Source organism: Eutrigla gurnardus (assembly GCF_963514095.1).
Source record: "Eutrigla gurnardus genome assembly, chromosome: 11".
NCBI lineage: Eukaryota > Metazoa > Chordata > Actinopteri > Perciformes > Triglidae > Eutrigla > Eutrigla gurnardus.
The window spans coordinates 15,196,627-15,221,541 of NC_139925.1; the positions used below are offsets into that span (position 1 = coordinate 15,196,627).

Below are 24,915 nucleotides of genomic sequence, written 5' to 3' on the forward strand. Positions count from 1 at the left end.
GAGGTGACCCGGTGCCACTGATTGAGGAGATGGGGAAAGTGGCAGAACATTAACTACACAACAAGTTGAATTTGGTACCTTTAGAACAAGATCCGCTGCTGTGCCTTATGGGTAAATACTTCACAACACTCATAATTTAACCATTTTGATTTGTGATGATTTGAACTAACAAAAGACAATGAAAAAGGTCCTTGGTATTCAACTTCTCTAAATTATTTGAAAAAAAAAAAAAAAAAAAAAAAAAATGGCGGCTACAGACGGCTCATCATAAATTTGATGATTTGATGATTTTTTTCCCAGGGAGCCAAACCTAATACCCTGAGTTAAAATGGTTTTAAACATATTTACATAAACTGTTTATGCCTCGTATTACAGTTTAACTTGAAATAAACTGTATTGTTTTGTAAGGCTTTATCAAAACGTGTTATTTGTTGGTGCAGAATGAGGCGTTACAGCACTTACATGTCCTTGACTGCCATGGCATCCTCAATGGACCCCTCGGCCAACAGGGCACGGATCAGGTGATCGTAAAGGGCGGGGCCTAAAGCCGCACCCTTTTTGTCGACATCCTGAAGCATCTTGTGAGCTTCTAACAGCGAAAGAAAAAAAAATATGGTTAGACGTGATCAAGAAAAGCCGAATTTGAGAGAATCTTCACATTATTGGATTAATGGAGCAATCTGCTTTCACAAAGACGGCTCCAGCTGTGAAGTACAATGTTAACATCTTCATTTAGTTCTGTAAAATTGATATGGAATTTTACATTTTAACCGAGGTGCTTGTAAGATGTTCGGACAGCTTGACCTTTTTCGACCTCTGGACCGGATGGGGATGTGTTCAACGGTTACTTTAACTTTAAAAAGCTGGCAAGCCAACAACTCTGGTGGGGTGTGTGAAGGTGAGAAAGCATACACTATAAATGAACTATAAATACCTTCTGAGACTGATCAATCAATTACCATGTCTCACCCCTCACCACTCTTTAGCTCTATGTCATATGGGACATCAACACTAGGACCTCCTGCCGCCTACCTTTGGCCTTGCCCCTTTTACACAGGGCCAGCAGGCGGGTCTGGTATTCTGTACCACTTTCGGCTGCGAGGGGAGTCGGTGCCGTCTTGACCTTTTGTGTGGTGGCAGCTTGTTGGTACCAGCTCTGTAAATGACACAAAAAATAGAAAACTCTGATAAGTCTGATGTTTCCATCAAATTGCAGCTGTGTGTGTGTGTGTGTGTGTGTGTGTGTGTGTGTGTGTGTGTGTGTGTGTGTGTGTGTGTGTGTGTGCTGGACAGGCAGGGCAGGGTCCCCTGATGCTCAGTCACCCGTGTAGCAGCGAGGGGAGGGGGTTAAGCTGTATTGGCTAGGGGCAAATTAGGTCTGGCACCCCAGGGGCAAAAATGAAAAGCGTGTGTGCGTTAAGAGTGAGTGTGTGTGTCGAGGCGGGGCCGTCAACTCAAGAGCCCCAGGGGTCACCAAGTTCAACACTCCAGGCAACAGCAATCACTTCCTGTCTCATCATGCTCGGGGCTATTGGAGCACACTCACATGCAAACCAAAGCTGAGGGAAGAAATGCAGCAACAGAACACAGTCATATTATTTTATTTAAACCAAAACCATGAACATTCACATTCTGTCCACTTCGTTGTGTTTTTAGGGCAGAATACAGTCGAGGCACGTACGCGACTATGAATCCAGCGGCAGCCATATGGTGGCATTTAGCTGCTGGCTAAATTAGTCTGGCATTACAGATTTACAGACAGATCAGGCTGTAATTCCTTTCACCAGCCAGCCGGTCTGATTGACCACACTTCAGATCAGAGCATCAATCCTGTTTGCTCTGCATGTAATGAACAGAGGCTTAATGGGGAGCGGGGTGAGGAGGGAGGGCTGTATGGAGCAAGCAGTTGATAAGGTTTTTCCAGAGGGGTTTTTTTTTTTGGAGTTAGTTCCTATGATCAGACGTTGGGGTCAGCTGGGTCTCCAGTTAATCTACGCCGTATGGAATTAATTGGGAATAAGATTATTTCATTTTAAATGACGGAGAACAGCTTCAGTAATGCAGTTCCGTGCCATATCAATACAGGACAATGTACAGTTAGTAGTAGACCAACACTAACTAGAATACTAATAAGCACTCATTTTAAACATTTAATTCGTTTAGTTCTTGAGAAGTTTTCCATTATTTATGTTTCTTTCATTTATTTTTCATCTATTATAACACCTCTTTGTGCCGTTTATTTTGAGATGCATGCGTGATTTGACTGCAGTGCTATAACACAATAACTTCCCATTGAAATGAGCTGTGGTATCTCGTCGTTCCATTGTCAAGGACACCTCTGATATCAAGGTAGTGCTGCAATCTACAATCTATTCATAATAATAATAGTACATTTTATTTGTAATGCCAAAACAATCTCAAGGTACTACAGAGTAAAACTAAATAAAAACATTTAAAACCTATACATGGTCTATAGGTTCTACAAAATGCTTTTCATACAATAAAGAGAGGACTGCAAATCTCCCTATTTGAGAAGCTGTAAAAGAATATTTGCCATTTTTTTTATCAATATGAATATTAAATGGTATAATAGTCTATTAGTTACTAAGGACAGGAATGTAATGTGATGTGTGTTTAACATGCTTATGTGTTATGTTTGACCTGAGGCCCTTTTTGAGCTCTTGGGAATCTCCTGGCTTTTGCTTTCAGCTTTATCTGTTATGCTCACCCGGCCCCCGGCAATTATTCTTCTGAATAACAGATCTGTCTGATGAGCGTGACTAGGACGTGCATATTATAAAGCCGGAGTATTTACCTCAGGCACCTCGAAGGGCACCCCCTGGCCGTTATTTTTCAGGACGTCTGCCAGCATACGCAGGGTCCTCTCCCTGGGAATGACGTTCTCCTCCTGCATCTTCGTCCACAATGCCTCTGCTTTCTGCCAGTTGTTTGTGTCCTCTGGGAACAACAAGACACAAAGAATTATTTACAAGGTGTGTTCTTATGCAATCTGTTATGAAGGCCATGATACACATGCCCATATAGTATAGCTGGTCCGTGTAGCTCTTCACTCAGCCTGCACCAGAGAGTGATTTGAAAGCGCTCCATGCTGAGAGCAGGCAATCAAAGCACTAATCTGATCAACTGACTGACCCTCAAATATGTTGTAATTTAGGAAACACACTAACTAGAAGGTGTGTGTGTGTGTGTGTGTGTGTGTGTGTGTGTGTGTGTGTGTGTGTGTGTGTGTGTGTGCAGGGAAGTGGGGGTAATAGGTTGACAATCAGCTTTAACACTCCAATCACAACTGCTCGCCACTGCAGCAATCACACCATGTCTTGTACTTTTACTTCTGACTGATCCTATTCTGTCTCTGTCTCACACACGAACACACGAACACACACACACACACACACACACACACACGAACACACACACACACACACGCACACACACACACACTGAAAGAACACGCAAACAAAGAAATGAAAGGAGAAAGAGACTTACTGCAGAGACGGAGGACGTAACTGTACATGTCATCTCTGTCGCATTCAAACAGCTTGGCTGTCATGTCCACCATCTGCTCCAAGGCCTCCAACTATACAACCAAACACAATGATATATACAAGGCCTTGAGTAGTTCAGCATAAATCTGCGTTTGTTTATGTTTGCGGCGGGGGGCTGGCGGGGGAGTTTACCTGGTTAGAAGAAATGCATTTCTCTGCATACCAGTGCAGGCGTCCAGGTCGTGCCCTCAGCCCAGGGGTCTACAATCAAGAAAAACCGATGAGAATATGTAAGGAAAGAATCCAGAGAGTAGATGGGTAACGGTATAAACAACTGCAGCTGCACTGAACATCTCCTGAGTGTAACTGTATACGACCCATGAGGGTGTCATGTTCAGATCTCAAGCAATTATTTTATTATTAGGGATTGAAATGACTGCCAAAGTTCTGATACACCAGAACCATCAGTTAAATCCAGCCTGGAATATTTATAAGCATCAGACCTAAATCACAGTGCAATCAAGCTAAGTAACCAGTAATGCATTATCCGTAGAGTAAATGCCTATTGATCCTTATGAACCCGGACTGCATTAAAAGCATTATTAGTTTTACTAGTTGAAGTACACCAATTGTATTTTAGAATCAATACAGATGGATTTATGGTGGTTTAAAGAAATTCAATGTATCTGAAGGCAAGGCTCTTGCCAGTCTCTATGGTGTATTTTCAAAGCATCTTTAACTGTAAAAAGAGATGTGAAATGAATGTTTGTGTGGCCTTGAGTGGGCTTACAGCATACCGTACATAAAAGCAGCAATGCATGGATAACATCATAGAGTTAAGTGTGTTTAGAGGAGTCTGATACAGGCGTGTGGCATCAAAGCAGTGCTGCAAAACTGCTACTGTGCAGCTTATTTTCATTTTCAATCGTTGGTTATTTTGTCTGCTCTCTTTTGCCATGGCTTCTGTCATGACAACAATTATATAAAAAGCAGACATACTGTATATTTGGAAGGCTTGAACCAGCAACCAGCTGGGCACTTTGGATTGAACAGTCTTTTAATTGATTATTAAAATTGTCAATACATTTTCTGTCCAACTGATATAAGACCCAAAACGGCAACATTGGAATAGAGCTACCTATGAATAACAGACCTACATGAATGATAGGAATATTGTTTCCCAAACATTTGTTTTTGTTGTTTTGCAAATCTCTCGCCGATACATATTTGAGTGTAAACAATGCTTTGTTTACACCCAAACTCAAGCGCTCAAAGGAGAAAACAGAAAATGACCGATATTGAAAAAAAATCCAAATATGACGAGACAATAGGACTTTAGATTTAAAATATAATGATTATAAGTTCCCAAAGTCCTGAATAGTAATGTATTTTGGGAGATTTGCAGAACTGTGAGGACACCAGTGATATGCAGACAGACAGAGTTTGAGGGCTGTCAAATAAGGGCTGACATAGATTGATCTGCAGGCTCGTGTAGCTGAGATTTAGCCTGATATGTGGAGTGACTAGATGATTATTATCATGGAATACCAGTGATCAGGATTTCATCTGTCTCTTGGGGCTTTGATACAATCTGAATAAGACTAGGATTGAGAAATCTCTCCCTCCCTCTCTTTCTGGTAATCTGAAAAAAGAGAGAGATCTGCCAGGACGTTAATCTGAACGGGGGATCAACAGCGCTCAATCCCCGCTTGCCTCTTTGATGGGAGCCCATCATACTGTGAGATGGCGGGGAAAGTCAAGAAAAGACGGGCTTCATCTCTTTCCCTGACCATCCCTCGCTGCAGTCATCCTTTCCTCTTCCAATCCCCTCTTCTCTCAATCCCTCTCTCTTTCCTCCAAATCTCTCCTGCTCCTACTCAGTCTCTTGCCCCCGCCGCTGCCTCCCTCCTTCCAGCCCAGGCAAAGGCATTATGTTCTTACCCAACCAGCCAAAGGGACAAATTAAAATGTGTCGCGCACACACACTCTCTCTCTCAGCCTGCGTAATCTTCTTAGAGACTAAGGCCCACAGTGCAAGTGCTCCATCTTTTTTGTCTCTGATTCCCTTTACTTGGTAAAGTCTTGTGGGGCTCAAAGCAGCCTTCTGAGCATCTACTCGCACACACACACACACACACACACAAAAATGTGTTTGGGACTTTAAATCCGTCAGGACAAAATCTCCCTAATCTGGGCAGAAAACGAAATCCTCAGAAATAAGAAGGCACACGACTTGCACACGCACGGGTGGATCAAAAGAATACAAAGCAGAAACAAACAAAAGCACAGACACTCTCACTTTCCCAGAGAGATAACGGAAAAACCAGGTCAGATTATCAAGGCACACACACACACATGCATACATACAGCGGAGTGTATTACCTCTTTAAGAGTCTTGTGTGGCCTGTACACAAAAAGAAACGGATAGAGTCGACCTCGCCTCACCTCCACTTAACAAAACCCTCTCCATCTCAATTCCTAATGTTCTAATTCCACTAATCACCGGGCCACTTAGTCCACACACACACACGGCCAAACCCCTCTCCCTGACATAAAAACACATAATGGCTCAACACTCTTTAGCAATACTACCTAACCTTGACCATCACGCGCATGCACGTGCCGCAATAATAGGCCTGGCCACCTGACAATCCTCTACCTAACCTTGACCATTTAGCACAAAATTGGCCACCTTTCTCTATCATTACATTTAATTAGCTGTGATTAATCAGCTGCCAATTATACCAAACACAGCCCAAAGAGAGACACCACTCTGAACTGCCACTTGACGCTCTCAGAGGAGGGGGAAAAAAAATTATTTGTGTGTTTGACTGTGTGTATGCATATTTATTTCTATTGTTTTATTTTGGCACTATTTCTGTCGTCATACAAGCACAATTAGCTCGAGTTCAGAAGGGAACTTTCTATTCAGGAACATCTACACAGGTGGTGTGTGCTTCTGATTACACTCCAAAAGAGAGTAAAACCACCAAACTGGCAACTCCAGGGAACATAGTTGGTCAGCACCACTCAATTGATTACGCTTCAAAGCTGTATTAGTCAATATTGTGATGAACGATGGATGAAAGGCCTATGTGTAACGGGAAAGATGAATTATCACCCGACTGCAATTCTCATCAGCTCTTTGTTTTTGTTTCTGATCCATCTTATTTTGAGTCACAGCTGGCAGTTGTTTTTAGCAAAATCTTTATCCAAGAGATGATGAGCACAACAATGTTGTCTTGTTCCATAGCACCAAAGGGGCCCAAACCTTTTTGAAATAGTAAATGACCCTTGTGACCTCAGAGTTTTTAAAATCCTGAATGTGGAAATGTTTTACATCATTGTATAATGAATACCTTTAGGTTTGACTTTTTTTTTTTTTAATAACTGTATGACATTTTAAAGACTAAACCATTATAATAATACAAATTAGTCCATATATATAGTCATTTATCAGGAAAACATTTTTATTTTGTGACATTCTGACACTAAATGGCTACAGGAAGCCATCTCAGGTAGGAAGAGCCATATAATGGATTGTGTTTCTGGGAAACGTACATGTTTTCTGTTATTGAGGAGAAAATAAGACAGTTGTGCCTCCATGAAAAGCTAAAACCCAACAGATGGGTGTGATGCAGCTGAGCTTTGGTCTCTCTAGCCTACATCAAGACCTCGAGAACACGTGTACATCCGTAGTCCACTTACAAGGCATCACCAATCTCACACATCACGGGCATGTAGCCGACTCTCTGTTCTAAGTAGGATAACGGCAATACAATCTAGCAGGGGGGCTACAATAACAACATGTCAATAATATTTAAGAGGGTTTGAAAATCCTCAAGAGGGACAAATCCCTCTTTTAGTGCACACCAGGACACGAGAGAGAGCGCAGAGTCGGAGTGAGGGAGTTATGGTATTTTTTTTTTTTGTTCTCATCCTGATCAGACAACATAATGGCCTTGTTTCCCTTTCCTCTGATGTCAGGCTCATCCCTCTATTCCTTTATTCATCAATCTCTCTGTCCCGCTATCCAGTCCCCCCACCGCCCATCTCCTTTTATCCATGTGAAAATCGCTTCTTATCTGCCCGCTTTGCCCCTCTCCTTTTCTCCCACTAATCTACGGGGCTTATCGCAGGACTTAAGATGACAAAGATATAAATATTCATAGCTACAATAACAATAAAGACTTGGCTCACAACAGTAGTACAGATGTCATTCTGTTTTTTTTATTCGTCCATCTATATGAACCGTGATAAACTACATGGTTTCACTAAAGAGCTTTTTCAAAAACTAGGATACACTAGTTCCAGGAAGAAGCAGTATCAGAGGCTCACAGAGTTCCTTTGTGTGTGTGTGTGTGTGTGTGTGTGTGTGTGTGTGTGTACCTCAATGATCTTTCGAGCCTCACGGTAGCGGCCCGTCTGCAGGAATGCGAAAAACAGATCATACAACATGGTCATCTCGCCTCGCTCCTGGCTCACAAAGTCCATGGCTGCAGAGAAAGACAGGAGGAGCAGGCAGACAGGCAGGCAGACAGACAGACGGGGAAACAGAGCAGAGAAAGGTAGAGAATTAAAAATGCCTGCAAGGTGAACAAACACCCCGCACACTTCATCTTTTCCTGCGGATTCCATTATTTGGCACAATGTCCCAGGCACAAAGCAACCATATCAAGTCTGCTCCCAAACAAACACACACGGGTCCCGAATGAAAGCCTAAGCTCTCATGGTAAACTTGCTAAAGCGCTCTGCTCAGCGTTACGTACTATCTCTGTCCAGCAGCTTCAAGACAGGTTACTACCCCCCCAACACACACACACACACACACACACACACACACGTACAATTCAAACACGTACGTTATCCAAATGGACCTGCATATGTGATGCGGAGGAAGAAATAATAATCCCCTCCCTTTACTTGCTGTCATCAGAAGTCAACAGAAAGAACTTTAATCATTAAGGAATGAATTCCTAGTCTAAATCTAATGTAGACAAACATTTGTAGACAGGTTTCTAACCAGCTGGCCTAAATTTAAGTCGCATTTTCCTGCATGCAAATACTAGTTTGAGGCTTTGGTGGAAATCAGAACCACATTGGCTCGTTGATAGCAGTTTTCCTCCTCCACATCTCAGGTTCCTGTTGGCCATGACAGAAACCTTGAGGTTAAAAGCATGCATTGTATGATGACCTCTTCTTGTTCCAAAGCAGTAACGGTTGCTATGGTTGCCAGTACCTCACAAAAACCCATTTTATTTTTCTGTTGCTGCTTGAACTTAAACCAGGGTCGGCCATGCGAGTCAGGGTCTTTTGACGAGGCATCTTTTTTTTTTTTTTTTACCCAAGAGTGTTTTAGATCGCTGAAAGCCACTCTTCTTCTGGAAATCTGCACGTTTTGATGGTTCCAGTACATTTATGCTTTTATTTCTGATCGTGTGTTTTAATGGACGGCAGCACTCAACATGTACTCCAGGTCGAATGTGACTCAAGGTTTTTTGTCAGAAGTCATCCCTCTCTTCTGCCTCACATGAGGAAGTGGGAGGCAGAAAAATCATTTGTTATTTCAAGATCCAGTTGTGGTTCGTTGGCAATGGTTGACTTGAATGTGTCAGAAAATCATTGCAAAGGTAATTTGGTTTTAGAGGGTGCAGCGCTGGACTCCACCTTTCAGGGGGTGGGATGAGGATGGGAGGCAAGGGTGGATGAGCGAGTGGGTGAAAGGGGAGATAAGGAGGTGGAGAGGTGCTCCACTGTGCGGTTTCAACCTTCACCCACTCCAGAGCCACTTGTCCCTGAGGCACATTGAACTTGACCTTTTACACCGCGTTGCTGTCGACATACAGGGAGACTGTTCAAAACGTGATCATCGGACGTGCTTCAACGCGGCCCTGGCATGAACCCGTCTCACTCCCCGGTCCTCTTACACACTCTTGTAATTGTTGGCACTTGGTTGGGTGCGTGCATTATGCAAACACTAACGCTGGCACATTGGATGAGCTTTGCCCCACACAAAGAAATGAACAGTTGAAGGTTACAGTTGAGCAAGAAAAGTTAGAGGAAATATATATTTTTTTAAATAATGGCTCCGGGGCATTCAGATCCAACCAGGGACATTTGTTCCATGTCATTCATTCCTTGTCCTGCATTTTCTGTCATCTCTCTACTCAGCTTTCGAATGAAAAAGCATAAATTGCCCCCAAAAAACACTTAATCATGGTTCGATTAAATGATCTGGGTAATGTAGGGATCTTGCAGGACCCTTTTATTGATCATGTGGTTTATGAAACGTGACGAACATGGTTTGCACATGGCGGCTGAAGAGCGGCGACGACAATTTTTATGATTGATTTTTAGATTGTTGTTGTGCGGTCATATTAATAATCAATATTTTCAAACGTAACTGCTATTCGCAACAGAGTGAAGGGTCACAAAAGGAGGAGTGTACAAGTGTGTCACCTTTCTGCAGCAGTTCAGTGTCTCCTTTCTCCACTAGGGCAACGATGATGTCATGGATGCGAGGCAGGTGGTTGTAACGCTTCTGACACTCCAGTGCTGCTTCTAGAGCTCCGGACAGGTCCTTACTGCACACACACACACACACACACGCACACACACACGTATGCACACACACACGTATGCACAGAAGGAAAGATAGTTAGATATCAGGTCTGTGTGGTCAGTCATTTACAGCATTGTGTCGGTAAAGAATAGAGTGTATCATGGGCTGTTAACCCTGTGACCTCCCATTCAAGCACTGTGACCCTCCTCAACAATACAGGCCTTTGAATTCCTGACAGCACAACTGTAGGTGATGAAGCCTTTTGGCCCCGATACATCATTCTCACACAATCAGGCACACTTACACACACCTGTTGGCGAGGGGCTAACGTCTCTCTGGACAGGCTTTTAGAGGAGACGCAATACAACAGACAAAAGGACTGATCTTTACCCTTTCGGCTTTGCTCCTCTGGCGCCTTCCAACTTCTTTCCCCTCTTTCTCCTCTTTTGTCCTCGCCAACACTCTTTAACCTCCCCTCATTTCCTCGTCTCATTTCCCTTACCTCCTGGTCCTCAATCTCCTCCTTACTTCTCCCGTTCTCCTCGCAATCTCCCTTTTGATTTCATGCTGTCAACTCTCACTGCCCATCAGGTGACCTCCCCCTCCCAGCCCAGCAATTTAGCAGGAATATGGCAACAACATTAGAGCCCCCCTATCACCAGCTCACTGCGTTTGTCTCAGGTTATCCTTAGAAAAAAAGTAGAGAGAGGGAGATGGTGAAAGGAAGCAAGAGAACATGAAGCTGAGAGAAGGGGGAGGGAGAGAGACCGCTTCAATCCCCTCTATTGTGACAGCGCTGCCATCAATCTGTTGATTGGGTAATTACCATGTCAATCACACAGAGGTCAAAGCAGATAGGGTACCTATGGGGGAGGTAGGGGGCAGAGTAAGTGAATGGGAAATAGACAGGTGGACAGAGTGTGAGGGAGGCCGATATTGAGAGGGAACAGGTATAATTTCTGAAGTGTTTTCTCCTCTAATCAATTAGACAAGTGGGTAAGAGAAATATGCCCAAAAAGACCAACAACCCGGGGGGGGGGGGGTAAACAGGAAATGGTGTGACCTTGAGTTCGGCTTGTGTGAGGCAGAGCCATGGAGGGGGGAGGAACGGAGTGATTCGGGTTAGAAGGTAAAGAGGTCTGCTAATTGAAATGAAGAGGGACAACATTATTCGGCAGCCTCAGTCAAGAGGCTGTTCAACCGCACAACAGTCTGATTGAACAAATCAGAAGAGAGACTAAGAGACATTTGAAAATGGGGGGGAAATCTGGACGTCGAATGAGACGAGGGGGGGCTGTCTCATTTTTGGGAGCAAAAATGAGACAAGGACAAGAAATGTATAAAATCTGGTTCATATTTTATGTCATCTGAGTTTCGTGCACTCTACCTGTTACAGCCGAGTCATGTTGGTTTATTTTATTAAACTCGTCTATCTGTCAACCTTATTCTTTCCTGCACCGTGCTCCTCCACACGCATCTACTTATAATCCCTCCATCCGATTGAGAATTCTTAAAAAAAAACATCCCATCACTCTTGAAAAAAAAAAAAAAAAAAAAAATGCAATTACACCCCCTCTGCTTTCCCCCCCCTCTCCCCCTCTCTCAGCCCACCGATCCACCCCAAAAAAGAGCTAAGGATGTCGAAAGATGGATAATTTCCCCTAGGTACAATTTAACTGTCACTTTGCGTTGCCATTTACTGTGGCGCACAGCCCTGTTAATGTCCTCAACTTTGCATGTCAGCCACTTTCCAGCCAATTAAGCTCTGAAAAAAAGAGGAAAAAAACTGAGCGCTTTGCTCAATGGAAACTTGAAGGATTAGACAAGGAAGCTCATTTTGCCTCATCCCCCCCCCACCACCACCCCCCTCACAATTCCTCTCCCTCTCCGTCCCCCCTCTTTTGTTCGGAGGAGATCGGCAGGCCTGTTATCAAGCCACTGTCCTTGCGAGGGGGAGGACAAGGTGTCTGTGTCTCTAAACGCAAATGACACTGCGATCATGACACCACTCGCCCGCTGTTACACGTGTTTAAGAATGGCACTTACTAATGTTTGTGTCAGTACACAGGTGAATGATCACATGATCCAGTTACCCAAAACCTACACCGTCTCTGTGTGTGCATGTAAAGGTGTTAAAGCTTCATAATGCATGTTGGAATCGCAACAGTAGCTAACGCTCGTCTACAGTATTCACACATTTAGCAGATAATTAGAGCAGCATTACAGCCACAAGTCTAATAGATAACAGAGCAGGGCGGTGCTGGAGGTAATCCCTCCTTTCTCTTCCTTGTTCGTCCATCTTTCTATTATTTACTTTTATTTTTCTTTGCTCATGACCGATGGGATGCTCTGCTCCCGTTTGAGGCCTCACTAAAATCCCATGTACACAACAAATAAGATAACTGAAAAGAAAAGCTATTTTCCCCTCCAAGCCGCTCATCTCCCAGCGTTTCCCGCCTCTAATCACTTCCATAAGGATGTGGCAATCTGGGGTAGTTCCAGGTTAGCGCACAACAAACTGAGCGGACAGGCATGAAGGCTAACAGGGCGGCACATATGATGGCTTGTCAAGGGCTAATCTGCCGGAGAAGTGTTCATTAAGTCATTAGCACTGACGCAGCAATGAGATGGGTGCAGGCGGGAGTGATGCCTGCTTTGTCCTCTTTTATCGCTTCCCTCCGTCCCTCCTCCTCCCGACTGTCTGTTTGTCCCCTGACTGACGGAATGAAGAGGTGGAGATGAACAGAAGATAAAAGATTTTTTTTTTTTTTTAAACAGTAAAAGAGCAGGGGGATGGATTTAACTGGAGCACAAAAGTCAAGTGACGTGGTAAACTTGCCCTGAGGTTTGGCTGAACCACTGCTGGAACTACACGTGAAATCTATTTTACATTCCAAAAGACTTCTTAAGCCTCTTTTTTTATGCTATGGGTTTACACAATGCTTGGATTTACACAATGCTTATTGCAGGCCGTGTCTTGTCATTGATGCCAATGAAAAGCAAAGCTGTAGTTACAACACAACACTTTTTTTTGGACAGAAAGGTACATTTATGAACTCGCTGTTATTCACCGAAGCATTTTCAAAAACTATTCAGGACCTGAAACCGACGTTTGAGAGTAGAGTTAGGCCACTCGGGAGATTGAGGAATGAGAGGAAATGTGTTGCCGCTGTTGAAAGAAGCTACACACCCTCCAAACAATCAACCCTACGCTCAGGTTCCTTTAATTTGTTGACAGTTTCCAAGCCTCGACAACCAGCCAGCTAAAATACCAGCAGTTAGCTTGTTCACTTGTGTTCATTAGTGTGTGTTCGCTGCAGTATCATTTGGAGGAAGTACAACTGGCACTTGATTTATGAACAGGGCGGCGGTAAGCTGCTGTGTGTGTGTGTGTGTGTGTGTGTGTGTGTGTGTGTGTGTGTGTGTGTGTGTGTGTGTGTGTGTGTTTTGGCTGCTGTTGATGACCCAGGAGTAAATTAGCCCCGCTAATCTCACAGAGGCAGTGATTAACGAGTGAACCTGGAAACTCTGTTGGTGCCAGAGACCAGACTTATAGCAAAACAAACAGCGGCGGGGGAGCGCCGATGTGTGCGAGCGTCGGAGCATGTGTGTGTGCCCGAGCTTCGTGTGCAAAAAGGTCTATCTCTAGCGCAGCATGTACACTAGAGGTAAACGGTGTGTATGAAAGCGTGTGCAAGGCGGGAGTGTGTAGTGGCACGGGCCGCTAACGGCGCACTGCGTGGCTGTGGTAAATCCAGCAATTAGTGCTCTGTACATAATTAACATGCTAATGAGTTGATCTACTTAAAAGCTGCTCTGACAAATAGAACACACACACACACACACACACACAGACACACACACACACACACGGAATAGAGTTGATGGGTGGGGCAATACCAGTGACCCAACAGCCAGTGTTTGGTGTTGATTTGCATATTTGCATTATGGGAAGAGGCATCGATGGCCATCTCTCAACACACAGACGCACGCACTTACACCTCGGAGTAGAGCAGTGGGTGTTTCAGAAGACCAGGGGTGGGGGCTCATGGGAGAGTTTGCAGCTGGCGAATCCTCGAACAAACAAAATCTGGCTCTAACCCCACACACACACACACACACACACACACACAAGCAATTTCCACATCCTCTCTCTGTCTGAATCGCTGACCCAGAATGCAACCTCAGCTATGATCATAGGGAGGGATGAGGGACTCATTGACAGACACACACACACACACACACACACACACGCGCACACGCCCACACCCACGCAACGGCAACTGGATTTGGCAGATGATGACACAAATCAGAAAACAAAAGTGAGCCGGTTGTGTGTGTGTGTGAGAATCTGTGCAACACATTGAGAGTTTTGTTCACCTGTCCAGGTAGGCAGTAATCAGGGGCGAGCAGAGATTGGCGGTGGGCTTGGCTAGTCCCAGGGTGAAGATGGTGTCCTGCAGGCGTCGGACGGTGGAGGCACCACCCTTGGCCACCACGGCGTTGAGTGTGTGAAAGAGCATAGTGACGTGTGTGTCATTCATCACCACCTCCTTCTCTTTCATCTCCTTCAGGATGTCGACCGCCTCTGTGACGGAGGAAAACGGAAGAAGACAGACATCATTAAAGGGAAGAAGTGATGGTGAGAGTGATTTAGAGCTAAATATGACAGGACGAATGAAAAGAATAACAGACGAGGAAAAAGAGATTATGCAGCGAGATGAGGGGGCTGAAAGTGAGAGGTGCTTGGTTGGGAGAAGACTAGGGTGTTTGAATATGATAAAAGGCCCCTTTAGCTAATTCCATGTGGGGAAAACAAACCCATATTAAAACAGCATTTTGTGCCCAGCAGGGATGCAAATCCAACCCCGTATAATGCCAACTCTGCGCTAATTGCTGCTTGCGGCTTTCTAAATGAGACTACAATTACCGGACCCCTACAATGGAGGCCGGCTTTTTGCCGTGGCCATGCGGAAAGCATTTAGGGGGCTAAATTATAGGTATGTGGCAACGAGGGCCCACCGTGGCCCCGGAGAGACCTCGGTAAGCGGGCTGAGGGGTGGATCAGCTTGGTCAAGTCCATCCAGTAATGGAGGGCTTTTTACCGGGCCACGCCGCCCATCTGGCTAACACTAGGGGCTAAATGGTGGAAAGGGAGCATGTGTGTATGTATGTATATGTGGTGTATCAGCGTAAGGTAATTAAGATGTGTTTACTGTCTATTTAGACAGCTGCTAATGGGCTGACAGCGATACAGCCGCTCTCCACCACAGATACTAATCTATACAGAATGACCAAGAGGAGGGGAGGAGATGGAGAGATGCAGACACACAGAATATATTTGAATAATGTGTATTAAGCCGGTCCTCCAACTGAAATATGGGCACCTTGATAAAAATCCACCCAACAAAAATCTCCTAACGTTGTGAAAAATACAGACACAAACGTGGAAAAGCATTAAAGTTAAAGTGAACAAATATGGGTCTAATGCTTCTAACACCTACATAGCAAGCAATACTTAACAAAACCCCCTTACACACACACACACACACACACACACACACACACACACACACACACACACACACACACACACACACACACACACACACACACACACACACACACACACACACACACACACACACACACACACACACACACACACACACACACACACACACACACAGGGACAGGGCCACTGCTGAGTGCTTTGGCATCCTAATTTCAGTCTGTCTCTCCATCTCTCCACCTCTCTTTGCCAGTTGTTGTGGCGATGGGAACCAAAGGCTGTCAAATATTTAATAGGACAGGGGGGAAATAGAGGGAGGAGGGTTGGAGCAGGGGTCACTGGCAACGGAGGAGACACTGCTAAATAGGGGGGAGGACAATGGGCTTCATATTCCGTAATATGTTCGTCAAAATGTCCTTACTTACAATAAGTCAAGTGCGTACAAAAAATAACCGCTCGATTAATGACACGTGTCCAATTAGCATATCCAGTCCACATATTCCATAAGAGGAAATAAGTTTGCCTCGAGGTGTATCATGGACAAAGCGGTGGCGTAAAAGAAAAAAGCGAAACAAAAAACACTGCACTGCAGAAATTAAAACAGTGTCCAAACTGGAAGACGGAAAAAGCACCTTTTTCCTTTAGTATTTCGTTTTAACACAAAACACATACTAGTTTGGCCTATGTAGACTCTTTGTGTGAGATTTTGTCCTTGACACTTTGGGCCCTTGGACTATGTCCAGTAGGCCTGTTCAGTTATCCATCCACGGCTGTGATGCACAATCTGCCAGAGCTTAGTATTGCAGCGATAGGAACGGCCGACATTTCCCATCATGCCCGCCTAGTCGAGGGCTGGACAGAGAAGCTTGCAGTTTTTTATGTTCTAAAATGCAAACTGAAAGTGTTTGTAATTTAGTGTGTCTATTCAGAACACTGTGGCTCATGTGCTGGTTTATATTATAGCTATTACATTTGGAGAGGATTAGAATTACCCTATTCTAACTTCTCATCATTGGGGCACAGGTGATTTTTCTTTGGCACTAGCTAAAACCTCTTTGGGCGGAGGGGGCAAAACAGTCTCTACTCGATGTGACTGGAAAACAAGTGTAATACCTGTCACCAAAGCTCTTATCAGGTGCTATTACAGAGTGGTTGTCTAATGACTGAGGCCCACTTATATTTCAGCCAATAGTGTAAACAGAGAAGAGAGATGGGCAAACTAAAGTGATGACAAAAGTATCTCCGGTAACTTTTAAAGAAAAGCTACCAAACTACGTCTAAGTACAATGGAAATCAATCTGACTCCAGATGCAGGTATCAACATTCTACACCGGCCCAATAACGACCAGACCTGCTGTCAAGTCTGTGCTGTTTATCAGCTTCCTGTGCAACTTATTCTCGCTCTCTGACTCCATGTCTCTCTCCATGTCTCCCTTCCTCCCTCATTCTATCCATACCTCTCTCAAACACTTTCTGACAGACCCGTTAATCACCGAGACCAATGGCTTGGAGTTGATCTGCCCAAATGGAGCTACACCAGCTAACATCCCTCCGTCCCACATCCAACCCCCCCTCCCCCTCCATCTCCATCTCTCCCTTTATCCATCCGTTTAGCCAGTATGCATATCCATCAGCTCAGCCGAGCATCGTGACCAGCAAAGCGAGCCAGACACACACACACACACACACACACACACACACACACACACACACACACACACACACACACACACACACACACACACACACACACACACACACACACACACACACACACACACACACACACACACACACACACACACACACACACACACACACACACACACGGGGAGGCAGACAGGCCAGGTAAACAAACATCACACAGCCCAATGGTTCATCTAATGCTGCATGACTTGACTGCTAGTGACACACATCGCTGAAAACGAGTCTGGGACCACCTAAAGCCAGAACAAGTTGTGTTTATCAAAGTGGGAGGCTGGACAGATGGAGGGAGAGGGGCAAGGGCAGGTCAAAGAGACACTTAATGACAGAGGAGGGGTATATTTAAATGAAAAAAAATGGGAGGGAGAGAAGCAAAGGTAGCAGGAGGTGAAGGTGGTGTTAAGGCCCATGTATGGCATGTTCACTGGGCTGCAGGATGAACAGGGTGCACTCATTCTGGTACGGGATGCACAAAAGAAGTGACTAAGTTGGAAAATATCTAAAACCAAAGATAGCTCAAACTAGAAGTACCACCTAGTGGTTATGTGCCTCCGCCAAGCAGTCATTCCTACATTTTAAGGAACAGCTTTTATTTTGTGTGTTTTTAGTTTCCCCATTTCAAAGATTTGAGGCAATTTCTTTTCTGCTGCCCTAAACATTGTAGTTATTCAATTTATTTTTTAGGAATGATGTAATCTCACACAGTTAGGTTTATGGCACTGGTTCAAAATATGTAGTCGCATTGCTGGTTGTTAGAATTTCAACGTCAACCGGAAGAGAGCGATCCACAAATCGCAAAACTTTGGGAAGTTGCCAGATTCTGAAGGCATCCTCCAACCTGCTGCGTCTGTGTTGGCTTGGGAGGTCTGTGAGCGACAAAGCTGCAGTGTCTGATATGGGAATGAGAATGGGCTCCCAACGTGGCGTCCAAATGCTGTTTGCTGATGCCCAAAAGAGTCCCGAACACAGCAAAGTAAACCGAAACAAAGAGAAAATACAGGCAGACGGTGTGTGATAATTGATTGAGAGAGATTATTTTTGCATGATTCTTTACGTTACTTTCTTGGAAATTGTTACGTTTAATTCAGAGGGTTTCAAGTATATTGGTTGAGTGGTTGCCATATCATTTGGGGTAGTATATAATGAGAAAACTATTCACAGTAATACTGAAACAAGTTTATCGTTATATTGATTATCTTTTGTATGGATGGAAGCAATAACTTGGATAAATTATGTTGGATTCATACAGTTTAAGGGGGCTTGAGATGAGATCAGCAATTCAGGTACATATTAAGATTTTGAGGGGTATTTGATATTAGTTGGATTCATGGTTTTGTACTGTGCTTGTGTTGTTGTTGGATGTTGGACAGTGACACAAATGATGAAGCATCCATGTTTAGGTACTGTATGAATGTATGTGTCTATAAATGGGTTCACTGTTTTTGTCTTTGTTTTGCATTTAAGGCTTATATGGAAGATTTAAGTTCTATGTATTTTGTGAAAATTGCTGGATAAACAGTGTTGCTATTGTTTTTGCAAAAACAAGGAAAAAATGCAAAAAAAGAGAGGGGGAAGTTTGGATAGATGTATGGACAGATGTGAAGATTAAAAAGGACCATGACGTAGATGAGGAGTGAGCAGGAGAGGTTTGCACGATGGTGGCAGGAAGGTGGCATAAGGATAAAAGCCTGAATGTGAGGTTAATATAAAGTTGCCTGGCTTTGAACCAAGGGCAAAAACAACACAGCCATTAGAGAGGTTGAGAAAACAAAGCGAGATGCCAGGAGACATGATCTTCAGCCGGGCCTGCTGTATGCAAGGAGCCAGGCGGACCAGCATCTGGGTGGGGACAGGCTAACATCAAGGTTAGCCATGTGTGCTAATGTGGCTGACAAGCGTCCCCTCCATATGCACACTCTGGCTAATGGCAAATGCGTTAGCGCTGCCTATACACACCCCGACACACACAAACCAACCGTCGTGCCCACCAAATGCCTTCTGCTTGAATTCACATGCAAATTTACGCAACGCTGTGTCTGTGTGTGTGTGTCAAATTCTCAAGCACTTGGACGGACATGATCTGCCATTAGCATCAAGGCGGATTTCAATAATTCTGGAAAAATACACACAGTCCTGTAATTTTCCCCCTCTCTCATTTCTCACTGATGCGGATGTCGGCGAGGGGAGAATGAGAGAATGACACGCTGTGAGACGGAGCGGGGGAGAGAGGGTCAGATAGAGAGACAGAGACGAAGACGGAGAGAGGGGAGGGGGAGGCGAGGCGAGGACGGACGAGGGAAACATTTTGCCTGTCATTGTGTGCAAAAAGCAGCGCAGCAAAACTGATGGTAATTGGGTCTTCGATGGGCTGAAGGAAACCCACCGTAGCATTCTGGAAATGGCCGGCTAATGCGGTTTGAGGGAAGGATGGATTGTGACAGAGTTGATGACACACACACACACACACACACACACAGACATTTACATCTGTAGGCCTTTTTAGGTTCAACCTTGATCTACTTTGATCTGGTTTACTGTCAGGTAAAGGTAGTGAGGAACTAAGTGCTGGTGGGATTAGTCAACTAACCAGCTGATCAATCAACACAAGGTTAAATACTAGTTTGTTAATCAATCAACTGTTTAAATCCCTCTTTTGGTTTTGGACACAACAGGCAGTTTGAAGAAGTTACCTTGGCTCTGAGAACTTCTTTTATTTTTATTAACTGACACTTAAGAGGCTGAATGACTCATTTAAAACTCACCCTCCACTTTGTCGTTCTTGGAGAGGGTCTTGACCAGTGCGATGTATTTACTGGCATCCAGCACTATTGACGAGTCCTTACGACTCCTAAAAAACAAAAAGAGACAAGAGTGGGTCAGACACAGACTCGATTAATGTATTCCACTTACAGTAATGCAACTCATGTGCTGTACACTCTCCTGCTGGAAGTCAGTCTGATGAGGTGGTGAGTGAAGAGAACGGAACAAGGGAGGAAGGGAGAGTTTCCTGTGGTTTTCAGCCAGTCAACAGAGCGGCCGGACCCTACATTAATGTCTCCCCTAATACCACTCAAGTTAAACTTTAATGCTACCTTGTGTGTGTGCGTGTAGTATTTGTGTGTGTCCCGCTTCACTCACATTTCCCTCTTCAGGTTGAGCGCCTCCTCCATATTGTCGTGGCGACAGCACAGGTTGATGAGGGTGGCGTAGCCACCGACTGTCATCTCCTCCTCGTGCTGCTGCTTCAGCTCAAGGGCGCGCTGCAGGTTCTGATCAGAAAAAAAAAAAAAAAAACTCAGGACTAAACACAGATGGCGCAACTAATTTTAAGAAGTAAAAAAAGGTTTTGTAAAACGGAGACATCCAATCAAATCCTACCTCCTCGGCACAGAGAGTCTGGATGACTTGTTTGAGAATGGCGGCTAATGGTTTGTTCTCTGCTTTCAGTTCAACCAGTTTGTTCTCAAGTGTCAACAGCTTACCCTCAATACTCTGGAGACGGAGAGGAGTCAAACACATGAACATCAACACTCATCTCCAGAAAGGACAGATTAAATATACATTTTCAGAAAAAAGGATGCACATTAATAAGGAAACGGTGAGGCAAGCTGTGGCGTTCTATTCATGCATTTCATAGCATTTTGAACAGTTTTGCACCATTTTGTCTTACTTACAGTGAAACGGGGACCAGCTGGCACGGAGCCATTGGACACACTGTCTTTGGGGTCCACCAAAGCAACCACATCCTGACACACACATACACACAGACACACACACACAGTTAACATTTGACATCTACATTATTAGGGCAATATATATATATAACAGTACAGAAAACATAAGGATTACAAACACATCATCATATTGTGCATTTGGCTGTTTGTCGTCTCTACTGGTGCTTTTCTCGAGTGGCTCTAAATGATCTGATATTAGGTGTTACCGCACTGTGTAAAATGGGAATTATATCTTGGATTATGGTCGGTACCTTGATGAGCTCTGGAACGTGGTAAGACTCCAGAAGGTTCCTGATGCCTCTGTAGATGTTTCCTGAAATGGTGATGTTCTGCAGAGCAATAAGGAAGCAATCACTGCATCAAAGCATTCATTTAATCAGAACAGTAGCAGAACGTTTGAATTAAGGTTTTAATATGGTAAGAACTATTTAACTTGAGTATAATAGCTTCAGTGAAAAGCTGGCACACACATCTTGTGTCTGAATTAGTAGGAAAATTATTTTTGAAAGTAAAGCTGCATTCAGGTGCTGTTGGAAATATTGACCTTTCAATTAGGGAACACAATAATGACCAACATTTACCAGGAGCTAAGTTTCATTTAAACAGTAAAATGTTTAGGTTTATTTGACTAAGTTATGATTCCCAGTGACCATCATGTAACTTGAATGTAAATTGTTGTCTTTTTACGTCGCGCGCACACACACACACACACACACACACACACACACACACACACACACACACACACACACACACACACACACACACACACACACACACACACACACACACACACACACACACACACACACACACACACACACACACACACACACACACACACACACACACACACCAGAATGATGTGTGTTGTGAATAATCCGAGTCTGATTACACACTGCAAATCATCTCAGATTAGAGTGTGTAAGCTCCTTTAAAGCGGCATGGTTGTGAATGAAGTGGAGATGTCGTATAATAGTGTATAAATGCGTGTTCGTTTTCGGTAACCTCGCGTCGGTGTGGATTTTTGTACCTGTGTGCGTAGTTGATTGAAGAATTTCCGCAGTTTGTCTTCCTGGGCCTGCACCTCCCCCTCTGGCATGCTGTCGATCACGTTGTACAAAAAGAAGGCTGTCGCTTCTGGAGAGGACCACACACACACACACACACACACACACACACACACGCACACACACACAGTGAGTAGTTGTCTTGGGAATACATTTAATTTGCTACCATGTCAGTCACTGCATCCTTTGTGCATTTATACTATTTTTCTGTAACCTCTGCAGAGTGTGTGCTTGATTCCTTTCTGCTGACAGAGGCTGCTTTTGGGCTGGAGTGTGACTGAACGCGCGATGGCTGGTAGTGACAGCTTCCCCCTACTTCGACATGCACACACACATACACACACACGTACACACACACACACACACACAGATGTTGTCTAATGGGATGTGACATGGATAACAGTCTCCATCGCTCCCACCAGCCCAAACACCAGTTTGAGCGCTGGGGACTCTCCGTGACACGCACGATGACACGGAGCGACATTAACGCTCCACGTGCACACGCATGCACGCACGCAGCCAGACCAGGGACGCTGCTCAGCGGTGACACACTCACACACAACCACTTTTAACTACTCAGCGCTGTGTCAGCAGCCAGGCTCTATTTCCTCAGACGGAGAGAGCAGGTCTGTCTCTCACACACACACACACACACACACACACACACACACACACACACACACACACACACACACACACACACACACACACACACACACACACACACACACACACACACACACACACACACACACACACACACACACACACACACACACACACACACACACACCTGGACGTAAAATCACACAGGCTTCATGACAAGAAGTGGGCCGCTCAGCAGTATTCTGCTACTGAGACTGAACACAGAAGTCAGACTGCACACACGCAAATACACACACACACAGCCATCTGAATTATAGTTGGAAGCTGACTGAGACGGGGACTGCAGTCTACAAGTTGGAATACTGATACATGATACAGACACACACGTCCTCCCTGCTGTCACTTTTTCACCCAAATGCACACGTTTTTCGGACAAGGACACTCTCAGATGTGAATGTCTTGACTTGCCGATCAGAACAGCATGTAAGAAATGTTTCCCTTACCGGATGTCGTGGAATTTCCTCTGGAGAAGCGCTCGTCTTTGTACAAGAGCTCAGTAATCTGGGAAAATAACACAAATATGATACAAACACACACATAGTGGAACAAGAATTTTACTTTTAAATGCACATTAGAGAGAAAGGTAGTAAGAACAACATCAGGGTTAGACGATAAAGTGGCGATAGCAATCCAATCCTGAACATTTCTATTTTTTTAATTAATACTTATACCACCAAAACATGTAGTTTACATTTTCAGAGATCCATATGTGTGTGAATTAATTTTTGTTTTGAAACTATCTTGCCTAAAACTGAACCTTCAGGGACGAATAAGGTATTTTTGATTCAACTGAATAGCCATCCTAAAAATGTCTTTATTTATATTTGTCATATTGTGTATTAATATAGTTTTAGTTTATAAAATAGTTTTGTTTTGACTTAAATTATTGTTTTTATAAAATTATATTTTTTAATATGTGTTTCGGCTCTTTTTCTGCATCATTTTCTACACAATTATTAAAATCCCGTTTCTGGTATATGAGTCTCCAACAAAACGTACATGCTCATGGTCTTACCTTCACCATGCTCTCCACATCAGATGACCTGCAGGGGGCAGTAGAGGACAAGACATGAGCACACAGTGGTCACGCACCACCAGTGTCAACAAGAATACTAGGTGTCCCGGTTAATGTGCCATTGCCTCAGAAGTGAGGTTTTGCTTGCTTTGGGTCACAAAACAAAAAAAAGACATCTACATTTCTGAAAATATATCTCTTTAAAACACAAACTAAACATGAATTTATGCTCCACTTTCATGTCTTTTTACACCATTTTTTAAACCTTTCCAAACTCTCTTTTGCTGCCATTTTCCACCATGATTGATCATTCTAAAGTTGAAACTCATTAAGAAAACGTCTATCGACTAAGCTCTCCTTACAATTTCTGCTTGTACAGGCAGGGAACGTTGTACTGTTGTTGAATTAAGGGGTTAACATTCAGTCAAATATTGCCTATAGTCAACTCAATTTAAGTCTTGCTCATTGATCCCACACGGTTAGTACAAAAAATAAAGAAGAACATTGTAGAAACAGAAACAGTGATACATGTACATGTTACTATAACTTGACTTGTTCCAGAATAATAATGAGCATCATTTGGTGTGTGTGTGTGTGTGTGTGTGTGTGTGTGTGTGTGTGTGTGTGTGTGTGTGTGTGTGTTGAGAGTTTTAAAAATATCTAATTTATGCACTTCAATATGATTTTTCTCATTTGGATACAAAAACACTACAAAAAACACTGGAAACAGTTTAGTTTAAATAACTTAAGTCATTTTCTAACAGCACATAGGATTTGATTTGAAGTCACCATAATTCTGACACTGTTATTTTGCCATAGCTACTGAATTGACAGTGTAGTACAATAAAATATGGCAAGAAAGAGCAGCAGATTTTTCAGTTTGACACCCTCAATCCCACAGTACAAGAGAGGAGAGACGGCAGTACAAAAGCCTGGGAAACCACAAAAGACACACACACACACACACACACACACTAAATGATGACAACGTGTGACATTTCTGGTGTTGTCAGCTAGTTGGTGTGGAGAGGAGGAGAGCGGGGGAGATGAGAGGAGAAGAGAGAAGAGGTCTTTAATGATTAAATTATCCCCTGACCTTGTCTTTGACAGGGGCAGGCCCCGCTTTGCAACGACGCAGCGCTCGCA

At 43.9% G+C, this 24,915-nt stretch overlaps 1 protein-coding gene across 1 annotated transcript in view; it reads right to left on the reverse strand.

Annotated features, from left to right (window-relative positions):
* lrpprc (leucine-rich pentatricopeptide repeat containing) overlaps positions 1-24,915 on the reverse strand; it is a 49,998-nt gene that overhangs the window by 12,349 nt on the left and 12,734 nt on the right. The window contains exons 15-30 of the mRNA XM_084021995.1: positions 23,770-23,797; positions 23,198-23,255; positions 22,052-22,158; positions 21,270-21,347; positions 20,959-21,030; positions 20,663-20,776; positions 20,423-20,553; positions 20,047-20,132; positions 14,449-14,656; positions 9,966-10,090; positions 7,896-8,002; positions 3,699-3,767; positions 3,508-3,598; positions 2,816-2,958; positions 1,033-1,156; positions 463-589 (exon numbers count right to left, since the gene is read on the reverse strand). Coding sequence (XP_083878121.1) covers positions 463-589; positions 1,033-1,156; positions 2,816-2,958; positions 3,508-3,598; positions 3,699-3,767; positions 7,896-8,002; positions 9,966-10,090; positions 14,449-14,656; positions 20,047-20,132; positions 20,423-20,553; positions 20,663-20,776; positions 20,959-21,030; positions 21,270-21,347; positions 22,052-22,158; positions 23,198-23,255; positions 23,770-23,797 — 1,668 coding nt within the window. The remainder of the gene's footprint in view (positions 1-462; positions 590-1,032; positions 1,157-2,815; positions 2,959-3,507; positions 3,599-3,698; positions 3,768-7,895; positions 8,003-9,965; positions 10,091-14,448; positions 14,657-20,046; positions 20,133-20,422; positions 20,554-20,662; positions 20,777-20,958; positions 21,031-21,269; positions 21,348-22,051; positions 22,159-23,197; positions 23,256-23,769; positions 23,798-24,915) is intronic.